The sequence below is a fragment of the Leguminivora glycinivorella genome, chromosome 2, assembly GCF_023078275.1.
Source record: "Leguminivora glycinivorella isolate SPB_JAAS2020 chromosome 2, LegGlyc_1.1, whole genome shotgun sequence".
Taxonomy (NCBI): domain Eukaryota; kingdom Metazoa; phylum Arthropoda; class Insecta; order Lepidoptera; family Tortricidae; genus Leguminivora; species Leguminivora glycinivorella.
In genome coordinates this window covers 32,104,794-32,125,273 of record NC_062972.1, presented here as the reverse complement: position 1 = coordinate 32,125,273, position 20,480 = coordinate 32,104,794, and the positions used below count along the sequence as shown (strand labels likewise).

The following is a 20,480-nucleotide window of genomic DNA, read 5'->3' as shown; positions in this document are numbered from 1 at the left end:
GTACAGCTATCGAGCATCGTTTAGTAAAACTACATAGGTATTTTATAAATAGTTAAATAATTATACAGGGTCTGTTGAAGACATTTAAGAAACATTAAATAGAGTTATATAGGTTAGTGCCTTTTTTATCAATAGGTAAAGTACTTTGTTTAATTAGGAAATCGAAATGAATGCTGGTTTTCTTACTAGCAACTCGCTGCGCGGGTTCTGTTTTATCTAAAAGTATTTCATATTGTCAGACATTCATGGCAATTCAAATATGGCCGCGTTGCCGAATGGCATTTCTGCGACGCGAAACGCCACCGAAACGCCGCAGAAATGTGGTCTGGCTCTGTCGCGCCATTACGCAAGAGCGATGGAGATAGATAGAGACCTAAGCCGTTTCGAGTAAATACTCTAGAAACTTGACATCATCAGTGTGCGTAGCAGCAACGCACAAACGCTCAAATAATAACACTGTAAAATAACAATTGTAAGAAACACTACTGGAACAATCCTAGACTTTCTTATACACACACGAATTTTAGTATTTACGAGTTTATAATCAAGGAGTGAAATTCCTTGCCGGCGGCGTCTATATTTCATATCTCGTACAACCCTTCAAATCAAGGTTGAACGGACCTTCTCGGCGAACTCCGTCGTATGCAACGTTTTCGCTTCGGCTAGTCTGTGGCTATGAAATGGCCAGGAAAAACACAATTTTATAAAGTCTCCAATACTTCATTAGTCTTCTTTTCAACACTGTACCTCACGAAAGGGTTCCTGACCCTGAAGGGAGCGGGTTAAAAGGTCGGCGCGTTCATGATGAAGATCCTCTGTTCCTCCCGCTTGATCCAGCGAAGGAGGCGGTCTACTGCCTTCGTGGCTTCCAGTGCCTAAACCATGAGATTTGGTGTTTTAGAACACGTTACGAGAAATAATGTTCACTGTATGGAGAAATTAACAGCTCCCAACAGTCACAAAAATAAAAAAAATACAGAATTTTTCTGTAATGTTTACGCTATGGAGTGACGTTTTCTAAAACAACCAAAATTCATTGAATATGCTCAGAAGATCAAATGACTAACATTGCTATAAATATAGTTTTTGATTTTCCCCCTCAAATTTTAAGGTAACCCATGAAATATCTCTGATTTAACAGTTTCTGTAGTATTTAAAAACACTATTTTATAAAAGACACTAATGGAACATTCTAGAATTCTTCTAGATTCATACGAAATCTGACAATGCCAAAAACCTAGTTCTTGGTTTTTGACAATGCCAAAAACCTAGTTCTTGGTTTTTGACAATGCCTAAAACCTAGTTTTTGGTTCTTGCCTTTCCACTTCAATGTTATGAAACATCTGATAATAACAAAAAAACACTGTTTTATAAGAGACACCAGTATAACAATCCGAGTCTTTATATACACAAGACATTTTCCTCCAGGACCACCTTTAAAGAGTCTCTATAACATCACTCCTCTCTTCCACACTGTACCTCACGAAAGGGTTCCTGACCCTGAAGGGAGCGGGCTAAAAGGTCGGCGCGTTCATGATGAAGATCCTCTGTTCCTCCCGCTTGATCCAGCGGAGGAGGCGGTCCACTGCCTTTATAGCTTGGTCTTTGTCCATTAATGGGTCAAAGGTTACGTATAGCTCGAAGCCGTTTGTTATCTGAAATGCCAGAAAATGAATGTGATTGATAGCAAAACCACAGTCAAAGACATAATGTAACTCCGTATAGACAGATAAAGTCTAAAAAAAATGTACCTCAAAACCATACAGAAAAAGGTACGGTGACTTTGAGGGACGCTCGGCTAGATGGCGCTAATATTAATATTTGACATTTTAACACATATCAAGCTAAGAATATGGACGGAATTATCAAAACTGAGGTTCAAAGTTTTAAGCTTGTGTCGAGAGATGGCTGTTTAAGCACTGTGATTACACATTTTACTTCGACAGTAATTATCTATAATACTCCATCCTCTTTGCCACAATTTAATAAAGAGTACTAGCGTATAGTATGGCCACTTCCGCTCGCCGCTGAAAGTGCCGCCCACCCCCTCTCGGTTACCTCAAAACGCGAACAGTCAACCTGTCATATCTCACTTACACAATCATGTTACGCGTTCACCTACACGAGCTTAGAATGTGTGCTAGGAACGCGCAATTTTATATTTGATCGCCAGTGTCCGAGATGTGGCAAAACGCAAAATTTTAATTTGGAAAAAATCCCGACAAAGTGGACCGATTTGCATCAAACACGGCTAAGAACTTTCCCGACTACTCAATTCAGGTTAAAAAAAAAATCTAAATCGGTTCATCCATTCGAAAGCTACGATGTCACATCAATCAGAAAGTCACGTCAAACTTACAACATCCCGTTGTTGTTTTGCGTCGGGGGATAAAAATAGGTATTTTATAGAGTGCGGAAAGAGTCGTGAAATAAAAGTTTTGAATGATTCACGGTTATCTTGTGTAAAGAACTGGTGAAGTCAGAATTTAGTTCTGTGGCTACTTGCCTCCTAGTCAAATCAGCTTCTTTTTTTAAGAACTGTCAAAACGAATTTGAACGATTTGCTATTAAGGAATTTATATGAAATCGAATTGAATAACGTCACGGTCAACTCAGTTACTTTATATATTTCTACCTGACTTATTAAATAGAAATTGGATTTAAAAATATCTTCTGTCCATGCTTTTCTTATAATTATCTGATGCTTTATTTCGTGCATGGTATAAAATATTTTATTTTAACTAGTCACGTTCCCTATTGTATTAGAGTTATACTTTAGTTAGAACTTAAAATAAGTATTATCATTTGTAATTTCAATTCTATTTTAAATATTAAACTGAAATAAATGTCATATACAAAGAAAAAATGACCAAGGCCTCCAAGTGTCCAAAGCTGGATCCGAACCAGCGTCCTCCGTTATCGCGACGGATGCCTCAAACCACTCGGCCATTCGGTCACGGTGGCAAGGGTCGAAATTTTCAAGTATATGACACAATTATCGAAGGCTAAGGCGCCCCCCGCCACCAGCTTTGGACACTTGGAGGCCTTGGTCATTTTTTCTTTGTATATGACATTTATTTCAGTTTATAGTTAAAATAGTAGTGTGTCTACTAAAAATACAAATTAAATTATTTTCTATGAGGATAATTTAATTTGTTCTAAGAACTATTTTAAATATTTTCTGAATATGTACACATGTACACCGTGTTTCCGGTATCACTCAAAACCTCAGACACCCCAACTGATTTTTATTTTTTCAAACGTGTCTAGAGTGTTCATCTTTTAATCTGATGATTATTATTTTTTTAAATTGAATTTTTCATTTTATGTACAGCTCTACTCGACTTTTAACTCTACACTCAATAAAATAATTGCTAGCTACCATCATAAACCTTCAAACTATTTATTTGTGTACGTTACTGCAACGACATAAGGTTTAACAATAGACAGCTATGTCACTGTAAAGCACTTAAGCTTTGTCACAGTAAACTTCAAATTGGACAGGTAATCGCAGTAAGCAAATTTAAACCTAACATTCAAAATGACAAGGTTGTAATTTGGTTGGAGATCAATTTGTTATGACTTATGATAAACATTAAAAGTAAACTGACACACAACGTCAAATTCGTAGCGGAAAAAATAATCGTCCACGTAACCAGCCATTATTAATACCCCTAAATACTGAAAAAGGTATACAACCTCTAGCAATGTGATATGCACAATGTTGTATTACGAATTAGTAGAATGGGCACGTAAAAAATAACTAATAATACAAATTAAAACAAAAAATATTACCCCCATCAAGATATAGCTCAATCGATTCTACTCTCGATTCTGAACAAACGGTTTTCAGGTTTTTAGTGTTAAGTGAAACACGGTGTATATGACGTGTAAAAGTGCCCCTGTGGCCTATTTGCTGAATAAATTATTTAGATTTTTTGACGACTGGTCTGGATCAGTCGGTAGTGACCCTGCCTGCTAAGCCGCGGTCCTGGGTTCGAATCCCGGTAAGGGCATTTATTTGTGTGATGAGCACAGATATTTGTTCCTGAGTCATGGATGTTTTCTATGTATATAAGTATGTATTTATCTATTTAAGTATGTATATCGTCGCTTAGCACTCATAGTACAAGCTTTGCTTAGTTTGGGGCTAAGTTGATCTGTGTAAGGTGTCCCCAATATTTTTTTTTGTGGTAACGCTCGCACATGGACGTCAAAATTGAAATTAATAAGTAAATAATTCTTACCCAAGCAAGTATAGTATCTTGCGAATTGGACCTAAAGATCAGCTTGGCAGGTGTAGAAGTGCAATGTATATGACTGCAGAATTTCCTGTAGTTCCTCACGTAGTCTATTTCTGACATTTTGGTTAATCTCCTCTCTTTTACTACGTCACCGCCTTCTTTGTGCCGCAGTCGGTAGTCCTGTAAAAATAAGGTTACAAATACGATTATCATATCATGGTATAAAATTATAAAAAAAATTGGCCCAGCGGTAAGAGCGTGCGACTTTCATCACCACCAGCAGTGCAATCATGGTCACGCGATAAATGATAAAACATCGGGCCGTCCCTATCGCACTTACCTAGCACATGATGGCCGCGAGTATGTCGCCGCGAGATAGATGACACGTCTTCTTGTCTTCGTCGTTTTGTGTGTTGGAAATTAGAATAATTATGATTTTTTATTTCGAAGCACCTACTCTTTTTGATTATGTTTTTTTATTTCCGCTACCCAAAGGTTGTCTGGTAGAGATCGCTCTTTAGCGATAAGACCGCCTGTTGTCTGCCTCTTTTTATAATCATTTGTTTTGTCTCCACTGTATCTTTTGCTGAGGTGTGCCAATAAAGAGTATTCTATCTATCTATCTATCTATCTTCTTCTAACTGTATTAATGACATAAGGACTAGTAGTATATCTCGCGGCGACATACTCTCGCGACAATCTTGTGCTAACCCTGCAGGCGGTTCAGCACAACTTGCGCTCTTGCCCGCGAATCCATACTTGAAGTCGCGTTTGATGTATTGACTCGCGCGTGACAACGCAAGTTGTGCTAAACCGCGAGGGGTCATGGGGGTCATGACCTCCCCCCCTCTGGATCCTAGGTTCGCCATACACATTGACCACGTGTCCCCCTCCTGGGTACGAAGCTGGATCAGGTCGCGGGTTCGAAACCTGGCTCGTACCGCTAAAACTTGTGCCTTATATGAAGCGCGCTTCGGGCTTTTACAGTAACATAATATAATTTACATTAAAAAGTCGTTTCTGGTTTGCTCACGGTCAACCTAACACTCTCCTCCTCGCTTCGCTCGTCGTCGCACCTACATAACTGGACGTGTGATTTCTGTTACGTATTTACTTATTATTACATTACATGTATTACTTTAATATGTGGCACAAGTTTTCAGGTTTTACCAAATCAATGTCGGTAAAAGACCGAAGTTAACACATTTCTGACTTCGGGATTTTACCAATCGACATCGGTAAAGTCTTGGATTTACCGGTAAAACCTGGGTTTATCGTACTTCGGGTTTATGCAGTGACATACTATATTACATACCTGCAACCTGTATAGATATAGGGTCCGAGGTGAACAGCTGCGCTGTAGATTTAAAATGCCATGCTGGCATGAAATGCCTAATCTCTGGTATGCCTATGTGTTTCAACGGATCTGTCGTTCTAAATCACAGACCAACCCCTATAGACATCCATTACAAGACGACTCGCGGTCGCCAGCCTTCCTAGTATTTGCACTGATATAAGCGCGGGCGCTCGCCGTGCCCGATCAGTATCGACCAAGTAACAGACCCGAAAGCAGCGCGTGTTTTTCGCACTAAAAAATTGGAAAAGGGTATTTTGATGCCTTAAAGATGTCCACCTGTAGTGTGAAATGGTGTGGAAAGGTAACAAGAAGCTCAAATTTAAAAACAGACGGCATTACATTCCACAAATAAGTCATATTTATAATTTATTCAGAGCCGGCATAGGTCAACTTACATTGGCCACTTACGCGTCAGTAGAGGGACAGTCATACTTCTGTCCCTTTTCATCTGGCGCGACTGCCCGCCGTCCTTGAAACGGCCAATCACAGCGCGCTTAACACATTCCCCGCCCGCTCCTCGCACCCCAAACACTGGTGACTCGTATCGCGAACAAAATATACAAGATTGCCACTCTATAGGAGGTTCTCTGTGTTCTAAATCCATACTAATATTATAATGGGAAACTGTGCGTGCCTGTTTCTTTGTACGTCTTTCACGGCAAAACGGAGCGACGAATTGACGTGATTTTTTAAGTGGAGATAGTTGAAGGGATGGAGAGTGACATAGGCTACTTTTTGTCTCTTTCTAACGCGAGCGAAGCCGACAGCTGTAATATATACATACCTGCAACCGGTCTATAGATATAGGGTCCGAAGTGAACAGCTGCGCCGTAGACTTACACTTGTACATGAAATGCCTGATCTCTGGTATCCCTATGTGTTTCAACGGATCTGTGGTTGGTAAGTCTGGGTGCCTGTAACATAAATAAATACATACATACATACATACATATAATCACGCCTGTATCCCATAAAGGGGTAGGCAGAACACATGAAACTACTAAAGCTTCAGTGCCACTCTTGGCAAATAAGGGGTTGAAAGAAAACGAAACTGTGACATTGCAGTGACAGGTTGCCAGCCTCTCGCCTACGCCACAATTTAACCCATTTAATTTTAATTTTTATTTTTTATTTAATAAATAAATAATCATTATAAAATAAAATACTACAAAACCACGTTCCTTAAACTACTGTAAAGTCTTTATGGAGCATTTATGTATGTAGCATCCTCTGTTTTGGACAAAGAGGATCGAGTATTATAGAGTTACTGTCGAAGTAAAATGTGTAATCACAGTGCATAGACTGCCATCTCTTGACACAGGCTTAAAAATTTGAACCTCAGTTTTGACAATTTGGCCCATATTCTTAGCTTGATACAAAGAGGATGGAGTATTATAGAGAGTTACTGTCGAAGTAAAATGTGTAATCACAGTGCATAGATTGCCATCTCTTGACACAGGCTTAAAACTTTTGAACCTCAGTTTTGACAACTTGGCCCATATTCTTAGCTTGATATGTGTTAAAATGACAAATATTAATATTAGCGCCATCTAGCTGAGCGTACCCCAAAGCTGTAATGCCATCTAGGCCACCGTACCTTTTTCCGTATGGTACCGAGGTACATAGGTTTTTTTATTAGACTTTATCTGTCTGTACGGAGTTATATATGTCTTTGGTTTTGGATAATTGATAACCAAAAAACATATTGTGTTGTGTCGCCGAAATCTTATGTGTTTCTTGAGAAAGAGACAGAAAGATAATCATTTTTTTCTCTCTCTTTACTATTAAAGTAAGAAAGAAATGTAACACTCGTTTTTCGCCCATGGGCATATGATTTTTCGCAGTTTCTCTTATATGATATTAAATCTGAGAGATCTTAAAATTCATTGGTTATAGCCTATAGCCTACAGTAAAAACGTTGAACTGTAGCGAATACGCAACCTAAAGCTACGATGGTTCTTTCGCTCCAATATGGAAGAGCCATGGATAGAGATTACTATGAATCAAAGACATATATAACTCCGTATAGACAGATAAAGGCTAAGAAAAAAACGTACCTCAGTACCATACAGAAAAAGGTACGGTGGCCTAGATGGCATTACACCTTTAGGGTACGCTCAGCTAGATGGCGCTAATATTAATATTTGACATTTTAATACATATCAAGCTAAGAATATGGAGCAAATTGTCAAAACTGAGGTTTAAAAGTTTTAAGCCTGTGTCTGATGGCAGTCTATGCACTGTGATTACACATTTTACTTCGAGAGTAACTCTCGCTATAATACTCGATCCTCTTTGCTATTTCATTTCATTTTCATTTCATTTATTTAATTTCAATATAAACTTACAGTTTAACACCAAAACGTTTACATGAGACTACAAGTCCTTTTTATAACTAAAACACTAACCACACATAAAAAAAAATAATAAAGAAACAGTACAAAATAAAATAAACATTCAAATTAACATAAAACCCTATAAAATTTTGTTCATTAACAACAATGAATGAAACGCTACCAACGATTATACTCTTGGCTACCTTCCGTTCTTATAGCGAAAAAAATTACCTGTTCAAAGCGTCATTGATAGCGGACAAACACTTATTCTGCCGTAATTTCTCCGATATAGTATGTTTTGCCTGAGAGAGAGGGTAGAACGCGTCTCGCTGTACTGTTAGAAGGAGAAGGCATGCTTGACAGTCTTCGGAGATGTAGGAAACGTGACCGTGGAGGAAACCACTGAAATAATAAAAAAAAAAAAAACTGAGTTGAGACATATCGTCACTACTTTGAAAAAATCTCGTATCTCACGCTGTTCCTCAAAGTTAAAACGCAGTAAGTCTATATGCATTCCATACATACTTACTACAATTTTCTTTTCATTGACAGACGAAGATACAAGTTTTTTTAAAAGTAGTGACGATATGTTCTGTACAACTTTTTTATTATAATCGGTTGAGAAATGCGAATTACTTACACACATATATATACACGCCCGTATCCCATAAGGAGTAGGCAGAACACACAAATCTACTCAAGTTTCAGTGCCACTATTGGCAATTAAGGGGTTGAAAGAACACCAAATTGTGACATTGCAGTGACAGGTTGCCAGCCTATGCCACAATTTAACCCATATCCCAGTCGACTTCTAAGACACCCACGGGAAGAAAGGGGGTGATTAAATTCTTAACCCGTCACCAGACGGGTGGGTTAACATACATGAAAAACCCGCCAAAAAAACTGTTTTGTCTTATAGATACTTTTTTGCATAATATGCAAAAAAAAAATATTTTCATGAAACATGGCTAAGAACACTAACGACTAACTCAGCTTTCAAACAAAAAAAATCTAAATGGGTTCATCCGTTCGGAAGCTACGGTGCCAAAGACAGACACACACAGACAGACAGACGTCAAACTTATAACACACCGTCGTTTTTGCGTCGGGGATTAAAAAGACGCAGAACCACAGCTTATCAGCTTATCTAAACTATTAAAGTATTCAAATGCATAAAAATACTTACGTAGCATCAAACTTGGGTAAACAGATCGGCGTCCAACTCTCCGCAGTTTTAAACGACTCGGAACTCCTGACCAGATTAAACAACAGGTGTATATCCGACGGGTGTAATGTGTATTTCTTCATTCTCACTAAAGTTATCAGCTGGTTGCCTGCTATGAGTATGGCGAACACTAAGTACCTTATTTTAAGCCTGTCTTTACATTTAATAAGTATAATTATGTTTCCACTATTTTGAAAAACCACAAAAACAGATATATCGAATTTTCTCACAGAATTTCATGAGAACCCGTCGAGACATGCGATGTTTACTATAATGAATAACCTAACCATAAAATTAAAATTTTGAAAAAACCCTCGTCATAGTGGACCGATTTTCATGAAACATGGTTAAGAACACTCCCGACTAACTCAGCTTTCAAACAAAAAAAAAACGATATCTAAATCGGTCCATCCGTTCGGAAGCTACGATGCCACAGACAGACAGACACGTCAAACTTATAACACCCCGTCATATTTGAGTTGGGGGTTAAAAAGACGCAGAACCACACCTTATATTAAAGTATTCAACTGCATAAAAATACTTACGTAGCATCAAACTTGGGTAAACAGATCGGCGTCCAACTCTCCGCAGTTTTAAACGACTCGGAACTCCTGACCAGATTAAACAACAAGTGTATATCCGACGGGTGTAATGTGTATTTCTTCATTCTCACTAAAGTTATCAGCTGGTTGCCTGCGATGAGTATTGCGAACACTAGGTCCCTTATTTTGTGGCATGCTGATATTATAGCGTTTGTTATGGATTCTCTGGATTTTTCTGGAAGCGGCAGGCAGCGGACGGCACCTGAAACGGATAAGGGAATATGATAAATGGGGGAATCAACTTTTTCTTGCCTGTTGCCATGGTTACGCAAAATTATGCTACCTACTGAAATTATGCAAGCATTTTTAGCTAAGCAATAGTTTTTACGAAAGCGACTGCCATCTGACCTTCCAACCCGAAGGGTAAACTAGACCTTATTCTTCTTCTTCGAAACCTCATGACTGAGGGTCGTGACTACCATAAGTTGCTGTACGTTGCAGTGCTCACCACTCAGGGCGATCTTTTGCCTTCCTAAAGGATCCCTGGAGCCCAACGCATGTGACCTTCTTTATTGTGCTGAACCAGCGCGTGGGTAATCCGGCTCTTTTACGATGGCCCTCCACTGGTCCGACGATCAACGCCTTCTCAATACCTTATTAGAATTAGTCCGGTTTCCTCACAGTTTTTTTCACCGAAAAGCGACTGGCAAATATCAAATGATATTTCGCACATAAATTCCGAAAAACTCATTGGTGCGAGCCGGGGTTCAAACCGCTTAGCTAGCGCTGCCTATATATCAGGGCCTTAAATATAATGTGCGCTCATCGAATATTTTTATAGTTGCATGATAAAATAGTACAAATTTTCATGTAAGTAAATATGTTCTGTATTCTTTTGAGATAAATAAAGATTTAAACCTAAATAATGGGATAAAAAAGACACCGTACTAAACTGTAACCAAAAGAAACAATTAAAATCAACAAAACCTGTATCCGTCCAGTATCGAGGGCTCGAACTAGCATTCCCTGATATTTTTCTAAATATTCGCAATTTCGTGACGACTTTAGGCGTCTCCTGCCTATCAGAACTGTATGGATTGGTCTCATCTAGACCATAAATTAAATATAACAAGATCATACCATCCCATACATTAAAATGCGACCGCCTAAGACCGCGTTTACACTCCACCACACATAGATGGCGCCACAAAAAAATGTCTTGTAGCTTTCGATTATACTTGTAGATGGCGTTAAGTGTCACTTTTGACATAGATTTACGGCTCGCAATTGACACATAATGCCGATCTACAAATAATCGGTGGCAACAAGGCATTTTTTGTGGCGCCATATATGTGTGGTGGAGTGTAAGCGCGTTCGTAGGCGGTCGCATTTTAATGTATGGGATGGTATGATCTTGTTATATTTAATTTATGTCTAGACGTACTTGTGTGATACTGGATTAGATGCTTATTCTAATAAATACCTAGTAAAAACGCTGGATCCTTTTCCATGAATATAAGAAGGTGGTCTATAAGCCTCTCCGCGCCTGACAGCAACCTCCTCAGATCATAGTTGCGCCGCTGCTCGAAGATTTTGTTCAGTTGGGTGAGCGTTAGAACCGACACTATTTGGTTGAAGGCATATCTGAAAATATAATAAATAATACACTCATTAAATAGAGTAGAAGTAAGTATCTATCAAAGACATATGTAACTCTGTATAGCTACAGTCTAAGAAAAAAACGTACCTCAGAACAACCATATAGAAAAAGGTACGGTGGCCTAGATGGCGTTACACCTTTGGGGGACGCTCGATTAGATGGCCCTAATATTAATATTTGACATTGTAACACATATCAAGCTAAGAATATGGGCCAAAATGTCAAAACTGAGGTTTAAAAGTTTTAAGCTTGTGTCGAGAGATGGCAGTCTATGCTCTGCGATTACATATTTTACTTTGACAGTAACTCTCTATAATAATTGATCCTCTTTGGGTCGGCGTAAAAATATTGCACAAGAAATTGTAAATAACTAGAACTTTCCGGAATATTTAGCATTGATCTGGGATACGTAAAAATATTGTAGAAGGTTCTCGAAGCTATCACATCAAGGGTATATAAAGGCGCGCTGGTGAGGTTTTGGTTAGTTTGTGAAAATGATTAGTGAATATCAACTTCGAACGATCATCTTTTACGAATATTAACTTTTTACATTGTAATATTTACTGAGCCGTTTGAAAATGCAAGAAGGTATTATAATCCATTCAAATACGAAACACTAGCTTTTGCCCGCGGCTTCACTCGCGTTTAAATTCGAAAATTGCTGAATTCTCCATACAAACTTCCACCCCCAACCCCCCACCCCCAACCCCCAATTATAGCAAAGTGGAGGGTTAGAGAGGGACAAAAAGTAGCCTATGTCACTCTCCATCCCTTTAACTATCTTCCCCTAAAAAAATCACGTCAATACGTCGTTCCTTTTTGACGTGAAAAACGGACAAACAAACAGACACACACACTTTCCCATTTATAATATTAGTATGGAAGTATGGATAGTTAATTATTGTATTGGGCATTTTCCGTAAGTAAACAACCGGGATTATTTTGGGATAAATAAATATTATATGAAACATAACAGCAATTTAAATAGAAAGTGTATGAAGTGGGCTAACGGAGCCGATATAGTCCCATGGACCAAGGCTCCAAAAAAAATAGAATGTGTGAACTCCTCTCTCACAAGCATTTGACGTTGCACAAGTGTGGATTCAGGGGATCCATGGAGCCTAGGTGGGCCATACAAATTGACCATGTGATAAAAAAAACCGGCCAAGAGCGTGTCGGGCCACGCTCAGTGTAGGGTTCCGTAGTTTTCCGTATTTTTCTCAAAACTACTAAACCTATCAAGTTCAAAACAATTTTCCTAGAAAGTCTTGATAAAGTTCTACTTTTGTGATTTTTTCATATTTTTTAAACATATGGTTCAAAAGTTAGAGGGAGGGGGACGCGCTTTTTTTTTTCCTTTAGGAGCGATTATTTCCGAATATATCAATATTATAACACTTTAAGTTCTCGCGCTTTGTACACATATTTAAAGTCACATAAACGTTGGGAAAAAAGGTAAAAATAATGTTAATTAATCGCGTTCGACCTGTATGTGACTTTCAATATATATTAATATTATCAAAAAACGATCTTAGTAAACTCTTATTCATTTTTAAATACATATACAACAATATATCACACATTGGGGTTGGAATGAAAAAAATATCAGCCCCCACTTTACATGTAGGGGGGGTACCCTAATAAAACATTTTTTTCCATCTTTTGTTTTTGTACTTTGTGGGCGTGATTAGTATACATATTGGTATTGGTACCAAATTTCAGCTTTCTAGTGCTAACGGTTACTGAGATTTTCCGCGGACGGACGGACGGACGGACGGACGGACAGACAGACATGGCGAAACTATAAGGGTTCCTAGTTGACTACGGAACCCTAATAAAAAAGCTTAGCCAATATTAGCAATTTCAGGTTGAAAGTAATACGAAATTGTGATATAGCAGTCACGGAGTTTTCAGTCAAAGGAAACAGTAAATCCGATGTAGATATGTTTAGGAAAATTAACGATAGAGGGCGTGAAAAACAATTATACGCCCTAGTGCAAGTTGTTCGCTGGATGTCACTGTTACCCCCGTAAACTGGGAAATGACTTGTTTTCGTAAAATGTATTTTGGTGTCTACATTTTTCGCTAGATGTCGCTGTACCACCTGCAAACTAGCGAACGGCATTCTATGATTAATTACATTTATTTAAATTGTAAAGTTGAGTTTAGACCAGCAAGTTACTGCTGCAAATTTTGAGACGCAACTGTAAGAGTGAGTGGCAAGTATCTGTATCTCATTCTTGCATATGCTCGTCTCAAAACTTGCAGCAATATCTTGCTCGTCAAAACTCAACCTAAATATTATTATTATCTTGTATGGCAAATAGCGTCGAAATATTTATTGATTTGACTGGTTGATGAATGACCTATTTAGAAATCCCGCCATAAATATGTGGCGTTCCATGTTTAAAAGGTCCACATGCTTTATGTTCTATCAAAGAGGATCGAGTATTAAAAGAGTTACTATCAAAGTAAAATGTGTAACCACAGTGCATAGACTGCCATCTCTCGACAGAGGCTTAAAACATTTGAACCTCAGTTTTGACAATTTGGCCCATATTCTTAGCTTGATATGTTTTAAAATGTCAAATTTTAATATTAGCGCCATCTGGTCTGGACGACCGGTCTGGCTCAGTCGGTAGTGACCCTGCCTGCTAAGCCGCGGTCCTGGGTTCGAATCCCGGTAAGGGCATTTATTTGTGTGATGAGCACAGATATTTGTTCCTGAGTCATGGATGTTTTCTATGTATATAAGTATGTATTTATCTATTTAAGTATGTATATCGTCGCTTAGCACCCATAGTACAAGCTTTGCTTAGTTTGGGGCTAAGTTGATCTGTGTAAGGTGTCCCCAATATTTATTTATATTTATCTAGCCGAGCGTACCCCAAAGGTGTATCGCCATCTAGTTCACCTTACCTTTTTCTGTATGGTATTGAGGTACGTTTTTTTCTTAGACTTCATCGGTCTATACGAAGTTATATAGGTCTTTGGTTCTATAAAGAACCTTTAGGCATGGAAAGTCACATCAAAAGTTGTCTTAACTTAATAATAGATGGCGCTGCACTCGAAAATCTTGACTGATAACTCTATACCATACTATTCAACATACTCTATGATAGCAGTGACAGGTTGCCTGCCTGAGCAATTGTGGCGTGAGAAACACTACAATTAAACCCAAAACAGCGGTCCTGGGTTCGAATCCCTGGTAAGGGCAATTATTTGTGTAATGAGCACAGATATTTGTTCCTGACTCATGTACGTTTTCTATGTATATAAGTATTTGTATATTATACAAGGTGCTCGCGAGGAACCCGCATAACATGAACCACGCGTTTCTGAGGCAAAAAGAAAGAAAAAATGTTATATGAATTTTAAAATTTTTCGCCAAAAAAAAAAATTTTTTTTTTTTTTTTTTTTACTTTTTTGGACGTATTTTCACAAAAAAAAATTTTTTTATCCATAAAGTTGGCAATTAAAATGAGTTCCTTCATTTTTTTTTCCAAATAATTTTTGGAAGTTTTTCTTGTCACATTTTGACATCTATCAATGACTACTGTGAGACTATGCTCCACAATTGCGCATCAACGCCGTTAAGAAACCTTTTCTACTGAGTAACAATACGGAAATGTTTTTTTTTAATTGGCAATAACTCTGAAACTAGACGAAATCTAGAAAAGTTTATATGACATTTTAGTCTTAAAATGTGACCAAGAATATGCCGTTAAAGTTATATGGGTTCCTCGCGAGCACCTTGTATATTATATCGTTGTCTGAGTACCCACAATGCTTCTTGAGCTTACCGTGGGATTCCGTCGATCTGTGAAGATGTGAAGAATGTCCTATAATATTTATATTTATTTACATACATATAATCATGCTTGTATCCCATAAAGGGGTAAGCAGAGCACATGAACTACTATAACTTTCAGTACCACTCTTGGCAAAAAGGGGTTGAAAGAAATCCAAATTGTGATTGTGTTATATTTATTTATTTATTTATAACAGCTGTTCATAAAGTCCAAATTTCTTTTTGAAAGAAATTCCAAATGACAGAGCGTATTAATGATGATGGAGGACAGGGGAGTGGCCATCCACCAAGACCGTGATCAATGGAGAGCTTTGGTGCGCAAAATGCAACCTCATGTGGTCGCGACCCTCAGCCATGAGGAACCGAGGAAGAAGAAAGTTATCAAGCCGATAAAGTTTGTCCTTTTCTATCACACCAATACGTCGGAAAGGGACAAACAAACTTTATCGTATAAATTTAGCGTATATTTATGAATAAGGGGATATATACTTACGTCAACTGTAAAACTAGTTGTGTTTCGCTCTCATTACTCTTCGACACCGCAACCAGAATCAAAGGTCCCTTGACTAGGAACACAGCTTTGCAGTCCTTAGTGTTGATGGATCGCAGGATATCTTGGTTGTGGTCTTCTACCACACTGACTAGAGCTTGGATCACTCCGCAGAGACCGGCTAGTTTGTCCTCATTTCCGTATCTGAAAATGGTTAGAAAACTCAAAGAAAAAATTTGTATTTGAAACTTTCAACTTCTTTGAACTGAAACTCCTATAATAGACCAGTGCACATTGGCCCGTTTCTCGAAAGTTTCTCTCCTTGTATTACAAGTGTGTTTCCATGACAACCCATACGATTTGACAGTTCGCGCACTTGTAATACAAGGGGCCCCTTTCTCGAAGCTACAAGTTACAAGTGGTTGTCAATGTCTAATATGACAAGTTGGAAAGAGACTTCTGCTTGTAACTTGTAACTTACAGTTTTGAGAACACTAGTTTAAAAACTGAAATAGAGTGTTACTACTTAAAAAACAAATCAAAAAAATATTTAATAAAATAATTTGATTTGTTCCCTACATCACTAGTTTATAGGCTAAATATCAAAATACAACTCACCTAGAGTATATAGGTTTGCCGGCAGAACTCAATATAAACACATGTTTCTCTTTATTAACCAGCTCCGGAGACTTCAAATAATCATCTTGCTCATTTTCCACATCGCCGTTCTCTTCCACCAAGTTCGGGTTGCTAGCTGACGATGATATGGATTCCTGGAAATGTGATACAAAGTTGTTTATTTCATGATGGAATATTTATTATTACTTATTAAAAACATATTTACATGACCTTACAGTATAACCAATGTGTCACGCAACTTAGATTTATAACAAAAACAAAGAGAGTTTTGAATGATTCACGGTTATTTTCATTAGACTTATATTGACCGGGATATAGACCGTGATTACCTTTTTGAGTTTTCCGTGATCATGATGCATGCAACTGCGTCGAAATATCGGGAGCTCGACAAAAATCAAAAAGGTAATCACGGTCTATATCCCGGTCAATATAAGTCTAATAACCTAACCTAACCACAAAATTAAAATTTTGAAAAAACCCCCGACCGCGACCTAGTGGACCGATTTTCATGAAACATGGCTAAGAACACTTCCGATTAACTCAGCTTTCAGACAAAAAAAACTAAATCAAAATCGGTTCATCCGTTCGAGAGCTACGATGCCACAGACAGACACACACAGACAGACAGACAAACAGACAGACAGACATACTCACAGACAGACACGTCAAACTTATAACACCCCTTCGTTTTTGCGTCGGGGGTTAATAAAAACAAAGAGAGACAAAAAAGAGAACAATAATAAAAAACAAAATGAAACAATTCATTTGGGCTCCGTTGGGTCATTTGCCCCGGTGTTGGATTTGGACCACTGAAAAACCACACCTTTCGGCCAGAAGTCAGTGCTTGCAATGGTGTACTTGATTACTAATATGCTTGGCAACAAATAGACAAAAAATTCGGCACTACCTGTAACTATCATTTCATTTCATTTCATTTAGCCTTCTTTCCACATTTTTTCTTTCTTCTTTATTTTTCATTTAATTTGTCCCCTGTAACTATCAGGCTGCTGATAAGGTAAGGTAACATAAGTCGTCGCCCAAATCTAATGTTTAATTTGTTTATTTTTTGTATTTCTTTCGTATTTTTTTTGTTGTTTTGTATTTTGTAGTTTCACAGCTGCTTGGTGTAAACTGTAATACTGTGTTACTTTTTGATTAAACAAATAAATAAGGTAATCAAAAGTAAAGAATGTACATATACATTTCTAAGTAACGCCTAATGCAGCCAAAATACATTTTCATGCACATAAATAGGTACCTACCAAATACTTTTAAAAATTGTAGTTTTTGATAAATGCATACAAACATACTGCCCTCTTAAGCCGAAAAGCGCTATTTCAAACGAAAATCCTTTGCTAACTTATACTTAAGTATCTATAACTGACAGTTCCATTTTCAAAATCATTTGATTTTGAGATAGCGCCACTCGGCTTAGCAGGGCAGCATAATAGGTTTTTGTATATAGACTTTTTTTTATATTATTATAAATGGGCTTACTCTTGACTCTAGCTTCTTGGAATGTCCAATCTTCTCTTATATTTTTGCTTGGCTTAATTGAGTGTTGACCACACCTACCATTTTTAACCCCCGACGCAAAAACGAAGGGGTGTTATAAGTTTGACGTGTCTGTCTGTGTGTATGTCTGTCTGTCTGTCTGTTTGTCTGTCTGTTTGTGTGTGTGTCTGTCTGTGGCATCGTAGCGCTCGAACGGATGAACCGATTTTGATTTCGTTTTTTTTATCTGAAAGCTGAGTTAGTCGGGAGTGTTCTTAGCCATGTTTTATGAAAATCGGTCCACTAGGTCGCGGTCGGGGGTTTTTTCAAAATTTTAATTTTGTGGTTAGGTTATTAAAATAGAATAGAATAGAAAATATTTATTTGGCATATAGATACATAATAAAAACAAGCAATACTCAATAACTAGTACACCAAATAGGATGCCACTCAGCGAATACCGTGTCTAATAGACGCGGCACTGGTCTGGTTTTCAGGGCACCCAGAAAATTAATAACTAAGTCTTACAACTAAACAGAATGTAAGAGCACTTATACAGAAACTATGTTTGGATGTGATATAGAAAGTGTGTGTTTACAGACAGAACATATTATTTATAAATGTAAACAGATGCAAATGTGGCCGCTTAGTGTTAATAATTCAGTTGAGATTCAAGTAGATACTGTTTAAGATTGTGCTTGAAAGAGGTAATGGATTTAAACATTCATGTTTTGACTAAAACTTGAATAACCAGTAAACATTGAAGGCACGGGTTGAACTATTACTAACTCGAGATAAGATTAACACAAAAACAAACAAAACACTTACATCTTTACTCTGCAAATCATCACTAGACTTGGTACTCTTCATTTGCGCTTCTTTCGAACTCTCTCCAATCTCACTCTGAATCTCACATATAGTACTACTCTTTACAGTCAAGGAATCATTCCTTTCTTGAAGACTCGAGCTCATCTCTGATGCAAATTCTTCAAAAGAATCTGTAGGATTTAGTATGCTTTCTGGACAAGCCCCTGGCTCCAAATCACTGCCTATGTTCGCCTGAACATCACTTGTGGCCGGCGCACTGTCTTTAGATGTCGACGCCATTGTTATATTTGTTAATTAGCAAGAATAACAGTTTCTAATTGAATTTTATACTGAATCTTTCATTTAGTTTGGTTTGATGGTTGGGGGGACGATCAGAGAAATGTCAAATTGACGTTTGCGTTGCGTTTCGTTACTGCTGCTGCAATGCGTATATTGTTGCCAAAACCAGTGTTGCTAGCTTGAATGTTGAAAAAATGCTATACTGATGCCAAGGATATGCCAAAAATAATATAATGCCATTTATATAAACGGGTAAAGGTATGCACATTATTTAAACATGATGCGACGCGAGTTTCAGTGTTGAATTCGGTTAAGTTGAAAAAGTTGTATTAAATAGAAAAAAACCGTGAACGAGTGTTTATCCTCTTGGGGTTCAATGTGTAATTATATAACTAAAGTAGCCAACAAATATTATCTTGTCAGTCGATACGGAAGAGCCAGTCAAGCTACGATAACGAAATTATTGTAAGCTGTTGGGCCGTTGTCTAAGCACGCAGAAAAATTCACATCAATCATCGTTTCTTTATCATGAAGATTATTCCATACATACATACATACAATCACGCCTGTATCCCATAAAGGGGTAGGCAGAGCACATGAAACTACTAAAGCTTCAGGGCCACTCTTGGCAAATAAGGGGTTAAAAGAAAACGAAATTGTGGCATTGCAGTGACAGGTTGCCAGCCTCTCGCCTACACCACAATTTAACCCATATCCCATAGTCGCCTTCTACGGCACCCACGGGAAGAAAGGGGGTGGTGAAATTCTTAACCCGTCACCACACGGGCGACTTCATACTTCGAACCACATTCCCTTAACATTTCTATTTGACGACCGGTTTGGCCTAGTCGGCACAGTGACCCTGCCTGCTACGCCGCGGTCCCGGGTTCGAATCCCGGTAAGGGCATTTGTTTGTGTGATGAGCACAGATATTTGTTCCTGTGAGTCATAGATGTTTTCTATGTATATTATAAGTGTTTGTATATTATATATATCGTTGTCTAAGTACCCATAACACAAGCCTTCTTGAGCTTACCGTGGGACTCAGTCAACCTCAGGCTTCACCAAGCAATTATCTGTATAAAACGCGTGCCTTTCTAAACCTAGATGTTCGCGGAATCCTTTTAACGGAACGGAGGTTTAATTCCTGTAGGTGTAGAAAATTTCAATTCCGCGCCATGTTTTAGTACCACGATTTGGTTGACCGTCTCATCATCCATCATCCTCCTTGCGTTATCCCGGCATTTGCCACGGCTCATGGGACCCTGGGGTCCGCTTTGACAACTAATCCCAAGATTTGGCGTAGGAACTAGTTTTTACGAAAGCGACTGCCATCTGACCTTCCAACCCGAAGGGTAAAATAGACCTTATTGGAATTAGTCCGGTTTCCTCACGATGTTTCGAAAAGCGACTGGCACATATCAAATACACTATACCAGTTTAGCGAAATCTCTGTCACATAGTCCTGAACACACACTACATATCAAAAATACCCCACAAATCGCTTCCTATTCCTACAATAAGGCAAACGCATCACGTATAACAAATTTGTCTCCTCAAGTTTCCGATGTTAAC

At 38.1% G+C, this 20,480-nt stretch overlaps 1 protein-coding gene across 2 annotated transcripts; it reads right to left on the bottom strand.

The window, feature by feature from the left end:
- Window positions 1-475: 475 nt before the first annotated feature.
- On the bottom strand, window positions 476-19,009 carry LOC125239760 (protein SAND). Of its 2 annotated transcripts, XM_048147441.1 has the most exons (10): window positions 18,627-19,008; window positions 16,284-16,438; window positions 15,669-15,869; window positions 11,188-11,348; window positions 9,856-9,966; window positions 9,124-9,271; window positions 8,169-8,339; window positions 6,386-6,515; window positions 4,248-4,424; window positions 478-1,655 (listed from the first exon to the last, which is right to left on the bottom strand). In XM_048147441.1, the coding sequence occupies exons 1-10, from the start codon at window positions 18,903-18,905 to the stop codon at window positions 1,515-1,517; spliced, it is 1,674 nt and encodes a 557-aa protein (XP_048003398.1). In that variant the 5' UTR covers window positions 18,906-19,008; the 3' UTR covers window positions 478-1,514. The 2 variants fall into 2 exon arrangements, with proteins under 2 accessions (XP_048003391.1, XP_048003398.1); XM_048147434.1 differs by lacking the exon at window positions 9,124-9,271 and having other exon boundaries at window positions 476-1,655; window positions 9,708-9,966; window positions 18,627-19,009.
- Window positions 19,010-20,480: the final 1,471 nt, after the last annotated feature.